We start from the raw sequence: 21,152 nt of genomic DNA, 5'->3' as shown, positions 1-21,152 counted from the left end.
CTATGCGCCTACGGTATGTGACTTTGCTTTTAAAATTAATTTATGAGACTTGCACACAAAGAAAGGTAGACAGTTGTGTTTGGATAGCAATGTAGTAGTGTAATGGGAAAAAGTGTTGGCAGCACCAAAGAAATACTCAACAAGTAAGCCTGCATTTTCAGGCCACATATAAATACAACAAAGTAACAAATGAAAAGAACATCAAAAACCAGACCGTCCACTGCTGAATAGTTAGAGGTAATGGGGTGATACTGAGTCGGATGCAACTGTGAAAATGGCCCCATCTGCAGATTTGGAACCGACTGCGCATGAGTATGATTTGCAAAACATGTTGGGGACTACTATGCAATAGGTTACGATTTCCAGGAACCGGCAGGATTTCAGCAAGACTGACAATAAGTTTAAACCAGCAATGAGTTGTTAGGCTAGTTCAGCCTTTTAATTGATTGTCACTTTAAATGTAGCACCAATCTTACAGAAATCCCACCGGTTCCGTAAAATCAGAGCCTATTACAGTATCCCTGTTGTGCACAGGAGCTGCATGAAGTATACAAAGTCGCAAGTAGCTGTGTGTGTGTTGCATCTTGTGCTAACGGGGACTAATAAGTAGTAGGCGTTTCTGGGTGGTGACCAGGCAGGAAATATGCATGTAGCGACTATTTCTGATGGGAATGTCATAAGCGTGTATGTAAAGCTCAGTGAGTTGTGCATATGGGAAAGGGACACCTGTTCACGACGGATCTCTTGCACCTGGCATGAGGCTAGTGCAACACCAATACTAACAATGATGGCTGTGTCTGCGGGCGGCGGAACATGGCATTGTGACTTTCTATGGCTTGCTGCCACACTAGTATATGAGGGTAATTACAAAGCCATGGTCGTGGGACACAGTGGCCGGCAACTCAGTTTTATCCAACTACTTTACTTTGAATGTAAATTAACCACACAGAATAATTAGTGTCTGGAATATACTACGCTTAGGCATTCATACATGTACAGTATAAGATGATCTGATGATCACAATCATAAGATGGTCACAATAATATACTATAATATATTAGAGCTTTTATCCAGAACTTTTATCTTTATTTCCCTTGGATAATTCTCTTCAGAAGAGTCAGAGAAATTTGCATTGAATGATACTGAAGACGTAGTCCTTGGATCCAAGACGGCAGAGGTCACTGTAACAGGTAAACATATTTTGCTGTCATTAATAGAATACAGATCACATGGTTTAAATGACCATGTAACCAAGTTATGCAACTGAAACTGAGCTAAGAGGTTGAGTTAGGTACCAAAATAACACCGTATTCATTTCTAGGTGAATGTACTGTAACACATTGGGTGGAATTCAATTGTTTGAAAAGTCGGTTGGGTGTCTGTTGTTTCCTGTCTATTAGATAGGAAAAAACAGACACCCAACTGACTTTTCAAACAAGTGAATACATCCCATTGTGGTGAAATGGTAATACATATGTGTCCTCATTCATCTCGCCACAATACACCGCACTGCGAGATTATTGACTTCAGTGAACGGCTAGGTCCCGTTCAGCTCTGCTAGCATTGGGCTTCTTTTTTTGCCAAAAATGCTACTTTGTTGCAACCAGCGGTGCAAGTATGCGGGTATGGAGTACCCATAAGAATTTGGCAGCGGGTACGCAGTACCACCTGCCACACACTCTTCCATTACCACAATTATAATGTGCCACAAAGCAACAAGCCCACGATGCTTGGCAGCATGACTGCTCCTCCCACTGTGTCAGGGTTGCTGGGAGTGCAACAGTGGCTGTGTTTTCCTGTTATTATGGAAGCATTACTATATATTGTTATTAAATTGGGGTCATATATATATATATATATATATATATGTATATTATACTAGAGGTTATCACTATATAGTTCTATTAAACTGGATTCATTACTATATAATTTTAGCCATCCTTCAGATTTTAAAAAAAGCGGCTGTCGTGTGGCCACGCCACTAGTGTCATGTAACCACTCCCACTAGCAGCATGTGACCAAGTCCCCTCACAACACATGACCACACCCATTTTTCAGCACTCAGTACCACTAAGAAAATATTTCTACTTGTACCACTGGTTGCAACGTGATGTGACTAGGGTGCACCAGGAGACTGACCTGATTAATTTGATATCCAGCTCTTGTATATTGTGTGTGACTGAGTCTGTATACAAAGCCGAACAGAATTTGCATTGGAAAACAGCTGCTGTTGCTACATTGCAGCACTTTCTATACAGATTCAGAAGACTCTCTTCGCACACAGAAATACAAACGTCCCATGTCAAGTTAATCAGCACTGTCTCCTGGTGCATCCCAGCTGCATCACGTTGCCGAGAGGGGCTGGTTGGTGCAACTGTAGCAGTGAGGTGTGAGGACACATCTGTACTGTGCCAGCTGTCACTAATTGCCAGTATTTATTTGCGCACTGTCAGGGTTTAAACAATTGTCACAAATGTCACAGATTACAAATGTCCCCAATATTCAGATACATTCACAGGTTTCAAAATGATCTCTGGAAGAATAACTTCATTGAATGTATCTATTCTATAAACACAATTTTATATTTTTGGTTTGCGGGAGAAAACCTGAGTACCCAGAGGAAACCCACGTAAGCACGGGGAGAATATACAAACTCTTCACAGATCAATTTCCAACTATTTGAAATCAATATAAATTGATGGAAATCGACCTTTAGTAAATGTACTGTAGCCCTCATTCAGGATACCGACATGTTCAGAATATTGACATGTCAGAATACGCATTGTTGTCAGTAGTATGCTGACATGTTCATTATGTTGACATTTTTGAATGTCGACGCAGCTATTTTAGCCTAATCCTAACCCTATTTGCAGCCCAACTGCAGCCTAACCCTAAGTGTAGCGTTAATTTCATGGTTAAGGGTAATGATATTTTTCAGTGAGTTTGAAATTGCACATTAGGGAGGCCAATCCTGAGCTGTTTTTTTTTAATCCCGGATTCGGGAAAGAATAAATCTTAATCCTGGAATACCCAGGATTGACACCACACCATGCGGCCACTTGGCTGGAACCTGCAGTCCTGCAATCCTTAAGCGGGTGTCCAGGAATGCCTGAAGGGGTGAGTAAGCGTGGGGCTCCACAAGGGTGAACTCTGACATCAAGCCGCATAGCCAGGTATCGTCTGAGCAGAGTGCTGCGGGTTCTCAGTGATGCCAAGCATAAATAACTAAACCGCACATGCGCAAATTAATCCCTACATCCCAGCATTGGCGGCTCAAATCCCCAAATCCCAGGATTGGAGGCTCCAATCCTGGGATTGAAATCCCAGCAATTTTAGCCCAAAATCCCAGGATCCTACCGATCATGTTCCAGGGACTGGCCTCCCTAGATAACATAAGAGTGAGAAGGACAGACATTTTGAGAGAGAAATGTATTTTATTATATTAACTAGATTATGCACTTTACCCCAGAATTGTATTATTTATTTTTGGATAACTTTGCAATATGTGTTTGTATTGAGCCCTTGCTTGCACGTGCCAGGTATGTATGTAGCTTGGTGAAACCTAGTATTTTCTGTAATCATTTTTTGTTTTCAGCATTTTGGATTGAATTATCTAAAGTTATATACATATATATATATATATATATATATATATAAACAAAAATATAATTTCTCACCTGAATATAAGATTTACAGTAGCTTCCACACTTTGTCCAAGTCTTCAGATGCTTATTTTATTCATTTCTGAAATGATTCACTGAGTTCTTCCTATTTCTGGAACTAGTAATAAGATTAAAAAATGATACTAAGAAAACAGAGCGGAAGCTGGATGCCATCAGGGGTATTGGGCCTCATTCAGACCTGATCGTAACCCAAAATTTTGCAGGGCTATGATCAGGCGCACAGACATGTGGGGGGACGCCCAGCACGGAGCTAGTCCGCCCCGTATGTCAGGCCCGACCCCCTTCCCCCCCCCGAAGTACAAAAGCATTGCACAGCTGCTATGCTTTTGTACTTGAGGAGTAGCTCCCGGCCAGGGCAGCTACTGCCCTGGTCGCAGCGGCTGCGTGTGACATCACGCAGCCGCTACAGCCCGCCCCCGGCACAGTCCAGCCACGCCTGAGTCAATCAGGCAGAGGCGATCGCTAAGCTACGACAGCCGTCGGTTGTCAGCCATGCGCTGGCATGCTGCGGCACCAGCGCATGCGCACTTCAGACCCGATCGCTGATGTGCGAAAACGCACAGCAGCGATCGGGTCTGAATGACCCCCATAGTACCTAAAGTGCGGGCTTTTAGAAGAGGAGATTTTGCCCATAGCAACCAATCATATTCTAGCCATTATCTTCTAGAGGATGTTAAATAGATGATAAGTAGAATCTGATTGGATGCTATGGGCAACATCTCCACTTCTAAAAACCTGGACTTTAGTAAATATACTGCTCACAGTGCAGCAGATTTTGCTGTTGGCTAAAAATCTTAATTTCTGGAATATATTGTGTAGGCCATCTTTACAGACTTGTTCCTCTACTACACAGGTTCTCAAACTCGGTCCTCAGGACCCCACATGGTTCATGTTTTGCAGGTCACCTATAGATTTTTTAAATGTGACAGTTGGTGATACACAGTGCACCTGCTGGGTGACATGGAAAACGTGACCCGTGTGGGGTCCTGAGGACTGAGTTTGAGAACCACTGCTCTACTACCATAATACATCACTCATGCTTTCTTTGATATGTAAAATAATTGAATGACACTAGACAATATAGCTAAGTTGAGGTGAACCTACTGTGGTAACTCTTTCTCTTTTGCCGACTCCTCACAAAAAGATTGGTTTAGGCCATTAGCAATTCCAGAATTTCCTTTGTACCAAGCTCTTACAGAGTCTCTCTCGATTTTCTAGGTGACATAATGGGAAGGCCTCTGGACCATTTAGATAATCTCCTGCAGCTGCCGCATGGCTGTGGAGAGCAGAACATGATTAAATTGGGCCCTGTCATAGCGACTATACTATACTTCAGCATCACAGGACAACTAACAGATGAGATTAGTGAGAAAGCACAAGGTTTAATGGAAGAAGGTAAGTGTAGGGGCTATAACATGGTGACTTCTTTACTTGCTAGATGCACATCCAGGGCTGCTATTACAAATTGTGGGACCCAGTATGGAACATGAAAGGCCACCCAAACCTTCTATATACTGAACCTCTCCTACGACACAAGCAAACATGGGATACATGTTGGCAATATGTTTGTACAGGTTTGTTGATGTGGCAGAGCTTCTGTACACACCAGCGGATGCCTTAGTTCTATGAATAGACCAGCTGGTTAACCATTGAAGTATTTTATTAAAATGCAGATGAGGTACAGCGATACTAACTGTGATACACACTGGTTAGGATAGAGAGGAGTGGGGTGTCATATAGCTCACCATACTTGCCTACTGTCCCAGAAGTTGTGGGAGACTTCTGATTTTTCCCAGCAACCCCGGAAAAGTGACGCGCACCCCATCTTAGTGAAGTGGGCAGTATGGGGAGATAACATAAGGAATTGTGGCTTCGTTTTAAGGAGGCAGGGCTAAACGGGACAAAATAGTGTCATTTAGCCCCGGCCCTTCCTCACAGACCCACAAATTGTGAAGTTTCATACACTCCAACATGACCCATTCCATTAGGTAATAGATGCTCTGTTCCTGGACTTCCTGCCAGTGCCAGTTGCAGAGATGGTGCTGCAGCACAGTTCAAAATTTAAACAGGAAAGCCACACCAACTGTCACCTCAAACACTGCCAAACATCACCGTCCGGATCTCACTGGCAGTTGGTGTGACTCCCCTATTTGAATTATGGACTTCACTGATCCCCACCTCTGCAACTGCCACTGGCAAGGAAGTCCAGGAACAAATAATCAAATGGGTCATGTTGGAGGTGTGGCAGTATGAGGGTAAATTGCATTATTGACACATGTCTTCTGTGTGGAGCAGGAGGGATCCGCCCACAGAGGGAAGAAAAGGAAGGTTTGAGAACAACTAATTGCGGTAGTGGAGTGTGTCTGGAAGACACTGCAGTTAGGACAGGCTGTCCAGTTCAAGTGGGACTGTGAAAGCCAATTGTAGCTAAGTATACCAGGGAGCTGCTGCCAGTCAGCAGACCTGAGCCCATACCTGTAACAGACAAGGAAGGCCACCAAACTCTAGGACTGAGCTCCATGTTGCTGATAAGAAGCCAGACTGGTGAACCTTGAATGTGAGTGGGCCAGAGCCTGTGAGTTACCTGCAAGGTAGCAAGCCAGATTATGAGATGTGAGAAGCCAGAGGCCAAGCCAGGCCAGGCTTGCTACACCTGTGTGAGGCAGGGTGCAGGGTGCAAGTAGTGGTAGAAAAAACACTGGCACAATGTCTGGAGCAAGTTAGTAGCAAGTCTCTCCTGGAGCTAAGTGCATACTTACCTACTTTTTAAATCTCCTCTCCGGGAGATGCCCGGAGAGGAGAAGCAGGTGAGCGGCGACGAGGGCGGGTCTGAGATAATTACATTCATTAAGCCCCGCCTACTCACCAGGAAAAGTTCACAATCGGTTAATATTTGCATAGGGGTGGAGCTAAAATGATGCAATTAGCATACAATTTGTGTCATTAAGGCTCCGCACCCTCCGCCAGTCTGCTATTTTGCTGTGTCTTTCCCCACCATTCTGCCCACATCAGTAGGAAGTGGGCGGAATGCGGGAGGTGTGCCTACTCTTCCGGGGCTGCGGGGGACTACTCACAAAAACGGATGTCTCCCGCAGAATCCGGGAGAGTAGGTAAGTATGGCTAAGTGTGACATTATAAGACAGCGACAAGATGGCACCGAATATGTGTGGTAGTTAGGTCTGCCGCCTTGGTACAGGGAAGGAAGCCTCCCTGGAAAGTACTGCGCAGTAGTGCACTCCACTTTAAACAATGCAGACCTACACAGTGACATAGACAAACACGGAATGGAGACTATTAAAATAGCATCCAGTATCAGTGTTATGTGAATTATTAACATCCACCTTACTGTGTGTCTTTATTGCAAACTGAGTCCATTTTTATGGACACCTAAAATACTGTGCACTGAAACCTAGGGAAAATAACTCAGCCACTATGGCTTCAGGATTGGAGACAATCTTATAGTACAGGTCATCACCAAGTGGTGAGAGCAGAAAGGTCAACGAGATCATTGGAGCCTGGCAACTACTTGTATTAATCATGGCAGTCCTAAGTGGCGTCCTGATGGACAGTTCTGAAATAGCTGGGCTGCGGCTCACTGGGACTCTGGAGTTTTATTGCTAGTGGGTGAAGCAGCGATACTGCCGAAGCTTGTGAAGGATACCTCTGCTTACTTTTGTTATCAAGCCATGCCCATGATGATCTGCGGCTCAAATAAGAAGATGGTTAGTCCCTGGGGAGTGGCCATCCACCAGGAAACAGAGAGTGTTAACAACCTCAATTTGTCTTCTGGACAATACACCCCTGGATGTCTCTAGTATAGGGGCCCAATGAGTGTGGGTGTTCCCCTGCCGTAAATCCAGCACTTATATGCAATATTTTTAACATATGTATATTTGTTCCAAAGTTTATCAAAGCTAAATTGTTGCCCACAGAGGTGGCATCCATTCTGTATAATATATAAAGTATAATGTATGATTTCAGGGTGTGCGAGGTGGCCCCCCTGCACCGCACGCCTTGCACTTTTATATATGCCCATGCAGGGCTGCCATCACAAATTGGGGGGCCCGGGACTGACAAAATAAATAGCCCCCCCCCCTCCAAAAAAAATATATATATATTGTAACATCACATATATGTAGAGCATTGCGGACCTACAGGAACCGGTTACAGAGAGCTGATATGCATTGAAGGCTTGTTTTAAGAAGTCCTCCCTGCGCATCAGTCTGCTGTTGTTTCACAGCCTGGTGCAGCTCTCCTGGTATTGGCAGTAGAAGCCAGGGTTGGGCCCCCCTCTCTTTAAGGGCCCAGGACACCAGTCCCCAAAGTCCCCCCCCTGATGGCTGCCCTGTGCCCATGTATCAGGATCTATACTTGCTTTTTCCAGGAACACTGTTGATTCCCTATGGCCTATGCAGTGGCGTATCTATAATGGGTGCAGTGTGTGTGGTGCTCTGAGCACTAGAGACACTTGTGCAGGTCTCCAAAAATATGGCCGCCGCGCCATTTTCCCGGACACCTGCGCGAGCGCTGTTGTCCCTGGCACAGTGCCTGAGTCTCTCTAGTGCTCAGAGCACTAACTGCGCTGACGGCTACGGAGGAGGAGGGGGCCCACACGCGGAGACTGCACACGGGTCCCCTCCTCAGTAGAAACGCTCCTGGGCCTATGGCAGAAATATTGGAATCAAATAGATTGTGTGCTTCATTCATGTGTGAGGGATAGTATTAGTGGGTCCTGTAACACAGGTTGTTAGCTACAAATTCTCTGCATAAAAGTGTAATAGATGACTATAAAAAATCTAACCTACAAAAGTGTGTTGTAAGTACAGCGTCTTTTATTATTCAATTTCATGATCTAATGTGTGATGTCCATGTGCTCCTGCCTTTATTAGGTTATCAGAACGAACTGAACTTTAGGCACACTGATGGGTCATATAGTGCATTTGGGAATAAAGACCCCTCAGGAAACAGTTGGTGAGAGATTTTCTTTTTACATATACTGTACAGTATAATACTAGCAAAGGGGACCAGGACATTGCCTGGGGGAAAGCTGAGCCTTAGAGGCAGGATTTATAACATGCAAAGTGTTATTTCTATTTTCCTTTCACAGTAATTACTATTATTATTATTATTATTATTATTATTATTATTTATTATCTATCATCTATCATCTATATAAAAAAAATATTTACATGACTCTACAACAGGGGTGGCCAACCAGTCAGAGATAAAGAGCCAAGAAATCTTGTTAGGTACATCAAAGAGCCGGCTTCAGACCGAAGGCACACTTGCAAAAATGGGGTGTGACCTTGTGCCTGCTAGGCCACGCCCCTGGTATAAAATACATTGAAAAAGCCAGATCCAACATAAAATACAATGAAAAAGCCACTTCTACATCAAATAATTGAAAAAGCCAGATCCGCATAAAATATATTGAAAAGCCAGATTCACATAATACACTTCAGTTCCCCCATGTGTCACTCCAACCAGCACCCGCCTGTGTCACTCCAGCCAGCACCCGCCTGTGTCACTCCAGCCAGCACCCGCCTGTGTCACTCCAGCCAGCACCCGCCTGTGTCACTCCAGACAGCTCCCCCGTGTGTATTTGGCTCCCTCAGTTCTCAGTCTACATAGTGCGGCTGCATGTCTGGCTGGAGTGCAACGGTTTACAGATCTATTGTGGTCATGTGACTTTGAGTGTTGGGAGCCACATTTGAATGAAGAAAGAGCCACATGTGGCTCAAGAGCCACGCGTTGGCCACCACTGCTCTACAAGGTATATGTAGCACTGTTTAGGGGTTAACAATACAACTGAACAACATTACGTAGGAAAACTATTGTAAAATGATACAACCTAATGCTGGGCAGAGTTAATGGGAGAAGGGAGCGACTTATTGCTGTAAATTTACTAAGATGGGAGTTTTATTTAGGATGGGATGTTGGCCATAGTAACCAATCAGATTTCAGGTATTATCTTCTAGAACAGTGGTGGCCAACGCGTGGCTCTTGAGCCGCATGCGGCTCTTTCTTTATTCAAATGTGGCTCCCAACACTCAAAGTCACGTGACCACAAGAGATCTGTAAACCGCTGCACTCCTGTCAGACATGCAGGAGCACTATGTAGACTGAGAACTGAGGGAGCCAAATACACATGGGGGAGCTGGCTGGAGTGACACAGGCAGGTGCTGGCTGGAGTGACACATGGGGAACTGAAGTGTATTATGTGAATCTGGCTTTTCAATATATTTTCTGCGGATCTGGCTTTTTAAATTATTTGATGTAGAAGTGGCTTTTTCATTGTATTTTATGTTGGATCTGGCTTTTTCAATGTATTTTATACCAGGGCGTGGCCAAGCAGGCACAAGGTCACACCCCATTTTTGCAAGTGCGCCTTTGGCTCGAAGTCGGCTCTTTGATGTACCTAACAAGATTTCTTGGCTCTTTGTCTCTGACTGGTTGGCCACCCCTGTTCTAGAAGGTGCTAGATAAATGAGAAGTAGAATCTGATTGGTTGCTACGGGCAACATCCCCTCTTAAACAGAACTCCCTGTCAGGAAAATTTGCTTTGGAGAAGGGAAGGAGTAGGAAGTAAATCACCATTCAATGCACCTGACTCAACAACTGGGAGGACACACAGGATCACAGCCTCTGGTGGGGGTAGGGAGACAGGGGAACAGAAGACAGTAGTGATAGGGATGGTGCTAGGAGTAAAGAACAGGAGAAGAGTGCCCTGCTCACGAGGGCTTACAGTCTAAACGTAGGTTTGTAAATAGAAGGGTTATCTGGGATAGAACAGAAGGGAAATCAGAGGGATAGCTTACTGAGTAATGAAAAGGGCCACGGCTGCAGTCAGAAATTGTGGCACATACAGGCAAGTATCACCTATGGGGGCAAAACTACAGTCTGCATCCCCAATACTGTACTTTGCATCACCTCCCATATTCATCAGCAAACCCATAGGATTCACTGTACCTTTACGGACCCTAAAATGAATGCATTAGTTTAACTTACCTTATGGCTCTTCTCATGACTCTTCACTTTCTGTACCATTCTCTACTTCTTCATCATATGGCTGCTTCTTCTCCAGTAGTCTGCTGTGCTTTAGGGTTCTGTGCTGCCATGCAGCATCGGGGCCCCACCTACTTAGAATAAGGGGACAGTACTCTTTCCGTCTGTCTGTGATCCTCCTGTCACCTTGCAAACAGATGTACAGGAGGGACCGCTGATTATACCATCCCACCAAAGCTGTTCCTGATTACTAGTCTTCTTATGACTGTTTCAGACACAGCTTGTGTCAATATAATTGGTTGGCCTTCCTGCATGTGTATTACCCAAACCCCCATGATGGCGGCCCTGAGGCATTTTATGAAGAGGTGGGACTAAAGAGCCCATTTGATAATGGAAAAGAGGATGATTAGGTGTGTTACACAGCGGTGGGCGGCACGGGAGAAACCATGGATGTGGGAGTGAGAAGAGGTGACCAGAGTTGAGGTGAAGAATTTTTCAGTAGAAGAAGTTGTAGGGCAGGAAGGAGTATAAACAGAAATGTAGTTGACGAATTGTACTCTGAGGTGAATGGGGAGCTAGTGAAGTAGTTAGCAAAGGTTGAAGATGATACAGAGTGACAGGTGGGGTAAATAAGAAAGAGCAGTTGCAGTAAGTAAGATTGGAGAGGTGAGAGGAATGCCAGAATGGAAAAGGTTTCAGTAGTCCAGGTGGGAAATGAGAAGTGCACAGGTGAGTGTTGGGGTTGTTCATGATTTTACATTAATCAGCCTTTCCCAAAAAATGCAAAAACAGGATTCTATGGGTAGGTTGTCATAGAAGAATCTGCATTTGAAATCAACATGCGTTTTGTTTGTTAATAATTTTCACCATCTTGATTGAAACACAATTTGCAGGATTAATATTGTAGCCCGATAAGGCCTACTATTTTTTTTAACTAAAAAACTACTGCATTAAATGAGGGCACTCTTTTTTATTTGACACAAGGGGGGGGGGGGGGGGTGAGTCCTCTCTGTATTAAAATGTCTGGTGATCACCACGGACAGTAAGCAACTTTGAAGTCCCACCACTTAGTAAATTAGGCCTAAGTCAGGTTCTAAATATGTTCTTGTTATGTTCTACCCATTAAGTTGTCAGTATATTGATTTATTTATTTATTTTATTTCTCTTAATTCTACAATCTTAGGCTTACGGCATTCGTAGCTCGTGTTTACTTTCTTGCTGAGCAATATATTTCTGTAAATTACACACATATTTCTGAGTGTCTGAATTGGCTGAAGAGCCAGCAGCAGGAAGATGGCTGCTTTAAAAATGTGGGCTCTCTTATTCACCGGGAACTCCAGGTAAGACGTTTATCATGATATTTATTTATTACTAGTTTCTTCTATAGCGCAACAAATTCCTTTGCGCTTTACAATTGAAACAACAGTGATAATACAAATGGGTAATAACAGACATACATAAAGGTAGGAAGGCCCTGCTCGCAAGCTTACACTCTACAGGGAAATAGGCATTGATACACAAGGATAGGTACTACCTATTGCAAAATGGTCCACTGTATGATATACTGTAGTCACACAGCAATGTTGACCAGAGGTCAGAAGGATGTCACATTGAAGAAAAAGAAAATTCTGTATGTTAGGATGTGTGGACTCCACAGTGGGGAAGTAATTGGATAGGAAGGTTTATGAAGGTTATGTGGGCGGTCCTGAAATTTGATACGCTTGCCTGAAGAGGTAAATTTTCAGCGAATGCTTGAAGATTTGAACACTAGAGGAGAGTCTTATTGTGCATGGTAGGGCATTCCACAGAGTGGGTGCAGCCTGAAGGAAATCCTGCAATTGTGAATGAGCGCGAGTAATGCGTGTGGATGAGGGACGCAGATCTTGTGCAGAATGGAGAGGTCAGGTTGGGAAATATTTTGAGATAAGTGAAGAGATGTACATTGGTGCAGTTTAATTAATGGCCTTGTTTGTAAGAGAAAGTATTTTTACTGAATACGGTAGAATACAGGTAGCCAATGGAGGCAGAGCCTGCCTTAACCAATATGATGCCCTAGGCAAAATTTTGGCTGGTGCCCCTAACACCATCGCTAGTTCCGCCTCTGACCCTGAACCCTTTTCCCAGTACCATCATCCCCCACCCATAGCAGTCCTTTTTTTTTGTTTTCCTACCCCCTGTAATTTAAATAAGAACAGTGCGCACATTCAGCGCACAGCCCAAAAAGGTATGTGTTTTTGCTGGCAAGGGGCATGGCCACACAATAGTACCCCAATTCAAATTATGCCACACAGTACTGCAACTTTATTTACAATTTATCATGCGATAGTGTCCCTTAGTCACATTACATCACACAGTAGTACCACTTTACATTATATACGTTACTCCTCACAGTAGCGCCCCTCATCACATAACATCATACTGCATTTCTCCTTATTCACATTACACCACACCATATTGCTCTTTATTCTCATTACACCACACCATATTGCTCCTTATTCACATTACACCACACCATATTGCTCTTTATTCACATTAGACCACACAGTAGTGCCCTTTCTATACGTTATGCCACACAGTAGAGAACCTTATACACATAATGTCACACATTGGTAATGCATTAATGCACATAATACCACATAATAATGCCCCTTACACATGACACCCATTATTAATGTCCTTATAAACATAATGCATCTTACACAACATTATGCCATCCCTTATTAATGCCCTTATACACATAATGTCCCTTACACATATGTCGCACATTAATGCCCTTATACACATAATGACAAACATAATGTCCCTTACACAAATGCTGCACATTATTTGTGCCCTTATACCCATAATGACACACAGTGCCCCTTACAGATGTTACACATTATTAATGCCCTTATTCACATAAAGACACATATAGTGCCCTTTACACATTTGCTGCACATTATTAATGCATTTATACACATGAAACGCATAATGCCCCTTACACATATGCCGAACACTATTGCACAACCAACCCACTCACACACACACACAGCACTCACACGGCCACTAACACTGTGACCTCTGCTTCGATACACATATGTCCTAATAAATCTTGCCTCCCCATGTGCCACGCAGCAGGAGATGCCTGGAGTGAGTCAACTGGCAGCTCTGCTAACTTTGGGTGCCTATTTTTGATGAAAATGCATCTTATTTGTATTGCTATGTGGCTAGGATGCATAAGCAGTTTCTGCTGATTAAAATTATATGTGGCATGCCTATATACTGTGTGCGACTGTGGCTGTATCTGCATACTACACACAGAATATAGACATGCTGCATATCATTTTAATTAGCAGAAGCTGATTGTGCCCCTAAGCATACCAGATGACCTAGACAATTAAGATCTAGTGAGGAGGATTAGCCTCGCAGCTGCATTCAAAATGAATTGCATTAGTGAGAGTCATTTTAAAGACCAGTAAGGAGACTATTGCAATAACCAATGCAGGATATGATGAGAGCATGGATTAGAGTTTTTGCAGTAGAGAAATAAAATTATGGTGACAAATCTGGGGAGGATAGGTAGATTTAAGTATCATCTGCATACCGATGATACTGAAATCCGAAAGAGCTGATTAGTTTGCCAAGAGATGTGGTATAGATAGAGAAAAGCAGTGGACCTAAAGACTGAGCCTTGCGGGATTCCAATTGATAGAGTTAGCGAAGAGGAGGTGACAGAGAAGCTTTACTACAGTACTATGGCCCTCATTCCGAGTTGTTCGCTCGCAAGCTGCTTTTAGCAGATTTGCTCACGCTAATTCGCCGCCTACTGGGAGTGAATCTTAGCTTCTTAAAATTGCGACCAACGTATTCGCAATATTGCGATTAGACATCTCTTAGCAGTTTCTGGGTAGCTCCAGACTTACTCGGCATCTGCGATCAGTTCAGTGCTTGTCGTTCCTGGTTTGACGTCACAAACACACCCAGCGTTCGCCCAGATACTCCTCCGTTTCTCCAGCCACTCCCGCGTTTTTCCCAGAAACTGTAGCGTTTTTTCACACACACCCATAAAACGGCCAGTTTCCGCCCAGTAACACCCACTTCCTGTCAATCACATTACGATCACCAGAACGATGAAAAAGCCATGAGTAAAATACCTAACTGCATAGCAAATTTACTTGGCGCAGTCGCAGTGCGAACATTGCGCAGGCGCAATAAGCGGAAAATCGCTGCGATGCGAAGAAAAATACAGAGCGAACAACTCGGAATGACCACCAATGTGTCCATGCTTCAGTGTCCATAGTATTCTTATTTTCATCATAAAATGTGAAGGTTCCACTACTGAGCAAAAATGAATCTAACCTATAGCAAAGTGACAGTATTAGGAAATCTGCTCTTGTGTATACAATACCATATACAATATACAAATATACAAAGACTACATACAGCAAACCACAACTCACATTCCACGGCATCAGACATGGACACCAATGATAGGATACACTCCACCTACATGCATACCGGTTATCATACCTGTAAATGTGTACTATGATTTTAAATTGTTAGAACAATAGATCAATATTACTTTGTCATATCTAACTTTATCTAATTTCTCCTTGTCTCCAGGGTGGGGTGGATAGTGCGACCGCACTTACAGCATATATCACTGCAACATTCGTACTAATAGGCGATCCACAATATGTAAGTGTCCAGGGTATTCTGAAGCCCTGCTATCTGGCATTCCCTCAACAAATATTTTCATTGGATTTTTATCTTGAATCAGGGCCGGTTCAAGCCTGATCTGCGCCACGGGCAGGAAACGGGTGTGGTTTAATACAGGGGGCATGGTCAGTTACGCCCCCTGTACATTAGTAGCACCGCTTGAATGCTGAGCGGTGCGCGATGACGTAATCGCGCACCGCACAGCAAAAGGTCCTCTCCACGAAGAGAAACTAGACACTACGCGTCTAGTTCCCTTCGTGGAGAGGACCTTTCCTGTGCGGTGCGCGATGACGTCATCGCGCACTACTCGGCAAAGGTACTCTCCATGAAGGGAAACTAGACGCTACGCATCTAGTTCCCTTCACAGGAGGCACAGATGGGGGACACAGCGGGCAGCGGAGGGCACAGCAGTGGCGGATCTTGCCATGGTGTGGCGCCCTCCGGATGGCACCAGCGCCCTCTGGAAGGAGGCGCCCCGGGCAAAAGTCCTGCTTGCCCGTGGCAAGATCTGCTACTGTCTTGAATGTGCCACAGTCTGTGTTTAGAGTGTGTTCAAAGTACTGGGCCTCAGTTACAAGATGCAGAACTCGATTTTGTCGGTGTTACACATGTAAATTTGCATTGGGGCATTTGCAGTGGAACAATAGTTTACTTTGCACAGATCAGTGGTAGGCGCTAGGAAGACAGAGGGCACTTCTTGCTCAGTACGATATAAGTGTAATCATGCGCCTAGTTTTGGGAGCAATGCACAAAAGAGATTTTATTTTACAGAGTGAAGTAAATAGAGTCCAATGTAAGAGTGTTTCTTGCTTTACGTATGGATTTATATATTTATATCCATTTCCACTAAGCAAAAACACTTGGGATGGGATGTATTAAGCAAATGCAATGCACTTACTGCATGCATATCGGCATAAATAACGCCATATGCATGTAGATTTTTTATTAAAATCACATAGGGCAGCTCTTCCGAAAGGAGCTGTCCTTTGCTCTATAAGGACTTCCGGGTTTATGACCCAGGAGACCATCTGCGCATGTGCGCCCATTGGGTACCACTGGGGGGGAACTATGCGAAAAGAAGCCGATAGGCTTCTATTAGGAAATGCCATCTAGTGTAGACAGTATAGACTGAAGTGGTGAGATGTAGATGACCTGAATTCTGGAAAGGAGAATGTTGCAGTAGTCCAGGTGGGAAATAACAAGTGCAACAATGAGAGTTTTGGGGGTTCTTTGACATTAATCCACCTTCCCAAAAATAGCAAAAACAGGATTCTACAGTATGTGTAAGTTCTCATATAGATGGTGTTGCTTATCGGGCACAAGTATTAAAACCTATTTTTCAGAGTTTGGACCGCATTTTCCCATTAGTACTCCCGTACTTGGCAACTGACTATACTGACTGGTGTGGATATCCAGTCTGCAGCTGAAAAACAGCATTTCCATGTGCACAGTGCTCAGTAAATAGAAAAAGTTCCCACACACAAAATTGCTTCATCCAATAAAAAAGTGCCCATGTTTACTCACTCTCCTCATTAGCCTAAGCCATGAATGAGTGTACTGTAAACCAGTGTTTACTGTGGTGTTTCCTCATTTGCACAATGTCTTACTTCATGTTTGTCTACCTCCGTTCACGTCTACAGTATATGCACTCTCATTTGCACCTTCAAGGATCAAAAATAGGAGTTCAACGCTAAGTGCAAGTGCAAAACCCAAGTGATATTTTTTCACACATTCAGTAGGCTTCATAAATGTGGTAAAGCTGGGTACACGCTGGACGATATTTATCGGGCTTTCCACTGAATAGGAGTTATATGGGGGCTTTAGCAGGTGTGTACCAGCGTTATGTCTGAGAACGTCATTCACAGGCATATCTCGTTGGCTGTACAGCACATCTGATGGACGATATATCTGCAGATATATTTCCGCATTGTGCTGCATGTATGGGTGGCCAGCAGACTGCCTGTACACTTGCTTCAGAGGCTGATGATGACTGACATCAATACTGGGCGGGAACATGGAAATGCCCGGCCAGTTGTGACGTCATGCACAACACATTGGGCTGATGATTGGTAATTGTGTGTGCACTTAGCAAACGTCAGATAGGACTGCAGATCAGCCGGACAGCTAGAATAAATGATAGCCAATCAGATCACTGTGTAACATATCTGTACATGGCATATATTATGGTGCAAAAACATATATATGAAATTCAGTTGACACCTCCACCTATTTCTTGTCTTTTCCTGAGCTTCCTTCCTACATGTGTTTTCCTCATGCATTATGTTCTTTGTGTCTCTACAGGATGACGTAATAAATAAGGCAAAGACATGTCTGGGGAAGTGCACTGAGCCGGAAAGTTCTACCTACACAAAGGCACAGTGTGCCTACACCTTTACTCTACTTGGTGACACAGAAAAGAGGACCCAACTTTTAAAGCAGCTAAATACAGTAGCCATAGAGAAAGGTGTGTGTGTGTGTGTGTGTGTGAGAGGGGGAGGATATTATAGGCACATAATAATAAACCATACTTGTCAACTCTCCCTAAATGTCAGGGAGACTCCATGAAATAGTAGCAATCTCCCTGACTCCCTGAAGAGTGCAGCAATCTCCCTAATTGCACCTTACTCACATTTTGTAGCTATTATATATTTTAAAAAGAAGAGATGCAGTAATATATATACATTCAGATGGGATCATCCAGACGATTTCCCTGCATTGATTATAAGACACACTGATCCATATGGCTACATGCAATTTCAAATAAGGTTTCTCATGGCCACTTGTATGAAACCACTTGCTAGTAGAACACAATACATAAACAAGACGTGAGAAGACAATATTACTGATCAGCAATGCAAGAATGCTCATCTGGAGCAGTACTTGCCCACTTTAACGCCGCTGATAGGTGTTGCTTTCAAAATATCCCTGATACGCTTTTTGGCAAGAATGAACCAAACCAACTGCAGTACTACTTAAAACCACTAGATGACAATAAAGATCTTTTAATTCATAACAGACTTACTACTGTATCCATTAGTTTATCAAAAGTGCCAATGATTGGGGGCTTTGACAGGTGGATTGAAAGCAGCAACAGAAATAAATGCTAAACCTCCTTGGTTTAACATTTATTTATTTTGCCGCTTTAAAAATATTGGTCAAATTCGCCGAATATGGGCACCTTTCATAAACTGTTGGTTAGTAATTATCATTGGCGGATTTTGCCTATGTGCTGCAGGAATGCAGTATCCCCCAGGGAGACTGCACTGGCTTCACTGTAACTGGCATTGACTTCCTATTGGAAGTCCTACCTGCCAGTCCGAGACACTACAGGCAGTCCTATTGGGTGGTGTTTCGTCCCTCTGGGACTGGCATACCATACTGCCATAAGCAGAGAGCTGGCTTCCTGTAGGAAGCCACTCCCTGCTTTTTTGGGCAGCCCTGGCCAGCTTCTACGGGCTGCAGTAGATGGAGTCCATAGAAGCTGGGGAATTGCGTATGCGCAGTACTGTCACCACTACTCCGCATCTTCCGGTCACGGCATCTGTGAACCACATTGTACAGATGCCGAGACCCAGTCGGTGGTGGGGACAAAGGACCCGGTGGTGGGGACAAGGGACCCGGCAGTGGGGACAAGCGAGGAAGGATCCAGCAGCATGTCCAGCGGCAGCCCCCTCCTCCACTTAGGTAGGAGCCGCTGCTGGTAATTATACACCATATTGTTTATAAAACAATACAAGTATTTACTAACACAAATATAGCATAGGGCCTGATTTAGAGAAACAAGCATCCACTCCTTCATCTTTATGTTGTTGCTGCAACCGATGCTGAGCCTACTGAGTGGTGCTATGCCATCCCAATGTGTATTTAGATTCAGCACTGGTCGCAACATTGAAGATGGCACCAACCCTATGGCAAATGCAATTTTGCCATCTGACCACGGCCTCCTGTGTCAGTGCTACTGCCACTTGAGGTGCACCTGCTTTCAAATAGACGCCTGCATCTGTTACCTCTCAGGGATGCTCACAGAAAAACAATCTCTGCATCCTAATTCGTTCTTTTTTAGAGAGGTAATCATCGGGGCACATGTGCATTGTGACTCAGATGCATGCGCAGACTAAAAAATCATCCGCTTGCGCCCAACATCTCCACCCTGTGCACCGCTGGATCAGGCCCTTAGTGCTTTGTTTTTGGTGCAGAGCGCCGCCAGATGTAATATTTAGGTACAAGCAGGGTCCTCTTAACTCTTTTTCTCTCTGTTATCACCCAGTCTTGTTTTCTTACAGTTGTGTTCCCAATTGTAAAGCGCAATGGAATATTCTGGCACTATACAGTATAAATGACTATTAAATAAATAAAATACATACAGTATTACCTGTGCTGCATCTCTGCTGAAAAGTGGCGGAGGCTTTAGTTGCAGGAAGGGCAGCACAAATGGCCCCATTGTAATGTTTAATATCTTCACCATGATTGCATGCCCTTCCACTGCTATACCCGCTTCTTCTGCACCATGCCCAAGTCTGCTACTCTTCCTCCATATTTGCTTCCATCCATAGTCCAAACAGTTTGCAGACCAGCACAGAACTTTTATTGCCAATATGTTTGTGCACAGTACAATCTATGCCAAATAGCTTTTGAGAAAAAGTAAATATGAAAACGCATCCAAAAAACTGTAGGTTAATATATGCCAGTCCCTATTTCCCATTTTACCATATCCTCTTAAACTCTTGCACTTGCCCTTCTTGTAGGATGGATTTTCCCCCGAGTGCGGGATGTACAATGATGTTATGCTGCGCTGAGCTGTGTTACGCTGCGCTAATAGCCCTCTTACTGCTTCGAAGCCCTCCCCCTCCGCCTCCTCCCCCGGGCACTTTAAAGTTTGGTACCACATACTGATGCAAAAACCCTCCCACTCTCTTGCAGAATTGTTCTAGAATTTGGCAGCTCCATAGGCAATGGAATAGGTCTGCCCGTTCTTCTCTGCATTTCATACATTCGTGCGCAGGGGATAAGCCCATTTCCCATCTCCTATATGTGGATAAATATGCTCTATGAAACACTTTCATGAACATTTCCCCGTATATTGGTACCGGAAGCATCTTTATCGATTTGTCCAAAGCGCCCAATAACATGCTTATCGATAATTGTGGGAAATTTTCTAACCAATCTGCCAAGCCATTTTTGTTGGTATTATAATCTGTGTTCTTACAAAATTGTAATGTTGCGATATGACCCTTCTGTTTTGAATATTCCCTATAATTATCTTATCTACAGTGGATCATTCTCCCAGTCATTATCTCCAAGGTCCTTTATCACGCTTATTACAGTATAGTGTTGGTCCTGACTAAATGAAAGCCCCTTTTGTAATTGTATTACTCCTTCCCATTTATCATTAGCGTGCGTAAAACACAGTGCTTTCTTATTTTTTATATCCATTGATTGACCCATGCTCTTTATCCCCTGTTTTTTCCAGATTACAAAGGGGTGTGCTGCTTCCCCTCCCTGGATATTGGGGTCCCCGATAAATGGGAGGTGTATCGATACTCAGGGATTTAATTTTAACCTTTGCCTAATAATCCACCAGGCTCTTTTTGTGGACAGAACTAATGGGCTGGTCACATGCAAGATCTGTACTTCTTTATCCAGGCATGTAGGAAAGATGTTAAACTCATGCTGGGAATAAAGGTTTGCTCCAAAGAAGCATGGGCATAAACTTTGCTTTCCCCAATCAGTCCCTGATAGATAGATATATATATATATATATATATA

General features: G+C 43.8%; 1 protein-coding gene across 1 annotated transcript; it reads left to right on the top strand.

Moving 5' to 3' along the window:
- The first annotated feature begins 643 nt into the window (after positions 1 to 643).
- Positions 644 to 20,939, top strand: LOC135057411 (alpha-2-macroglobulin-like protein 1). The gene is made up of 8 exons (XM_063963301.1): positions 644 to 698; positions 1,113 to 1,190; positions 4,902 to 5,078; positions 8,573 to 8,654; positions 11,872 to 12,028; positions 15,291 to 15,365; positions 17,688 to 17,850; positions 20,857 to 20,939. Exons 1-8 carry the CDS (start codon positions 644 to 646, stop codon positions 20,937 to 20,939), a joined length of 870 nt encoding a protein of 289 aa, XP_063819371.1.
- Positions 20,940 to 21,152: the final 213 nt, after the last annotated feature.

Source organism: Pseudophryne corroboree, chromosome 3 (genome assembly GCF_028390025.1).
Source record: "Pseudophryne corroboree isolate aPseCor3 chromosome 3, aPseCor3.hap2, whole genome shotgun sequence".
NCBI lineage: Eukaryota > Metazoa > Chordata > Amphibia > Anura > Myobatrachidae > Pseudophryne > Pseudophryne corroboree.
The sequence above is the reverse complement of the archived record's forward strand: the minus strand, read 5'-3'. Positions and strand labels throughout refer to the sequence as shown.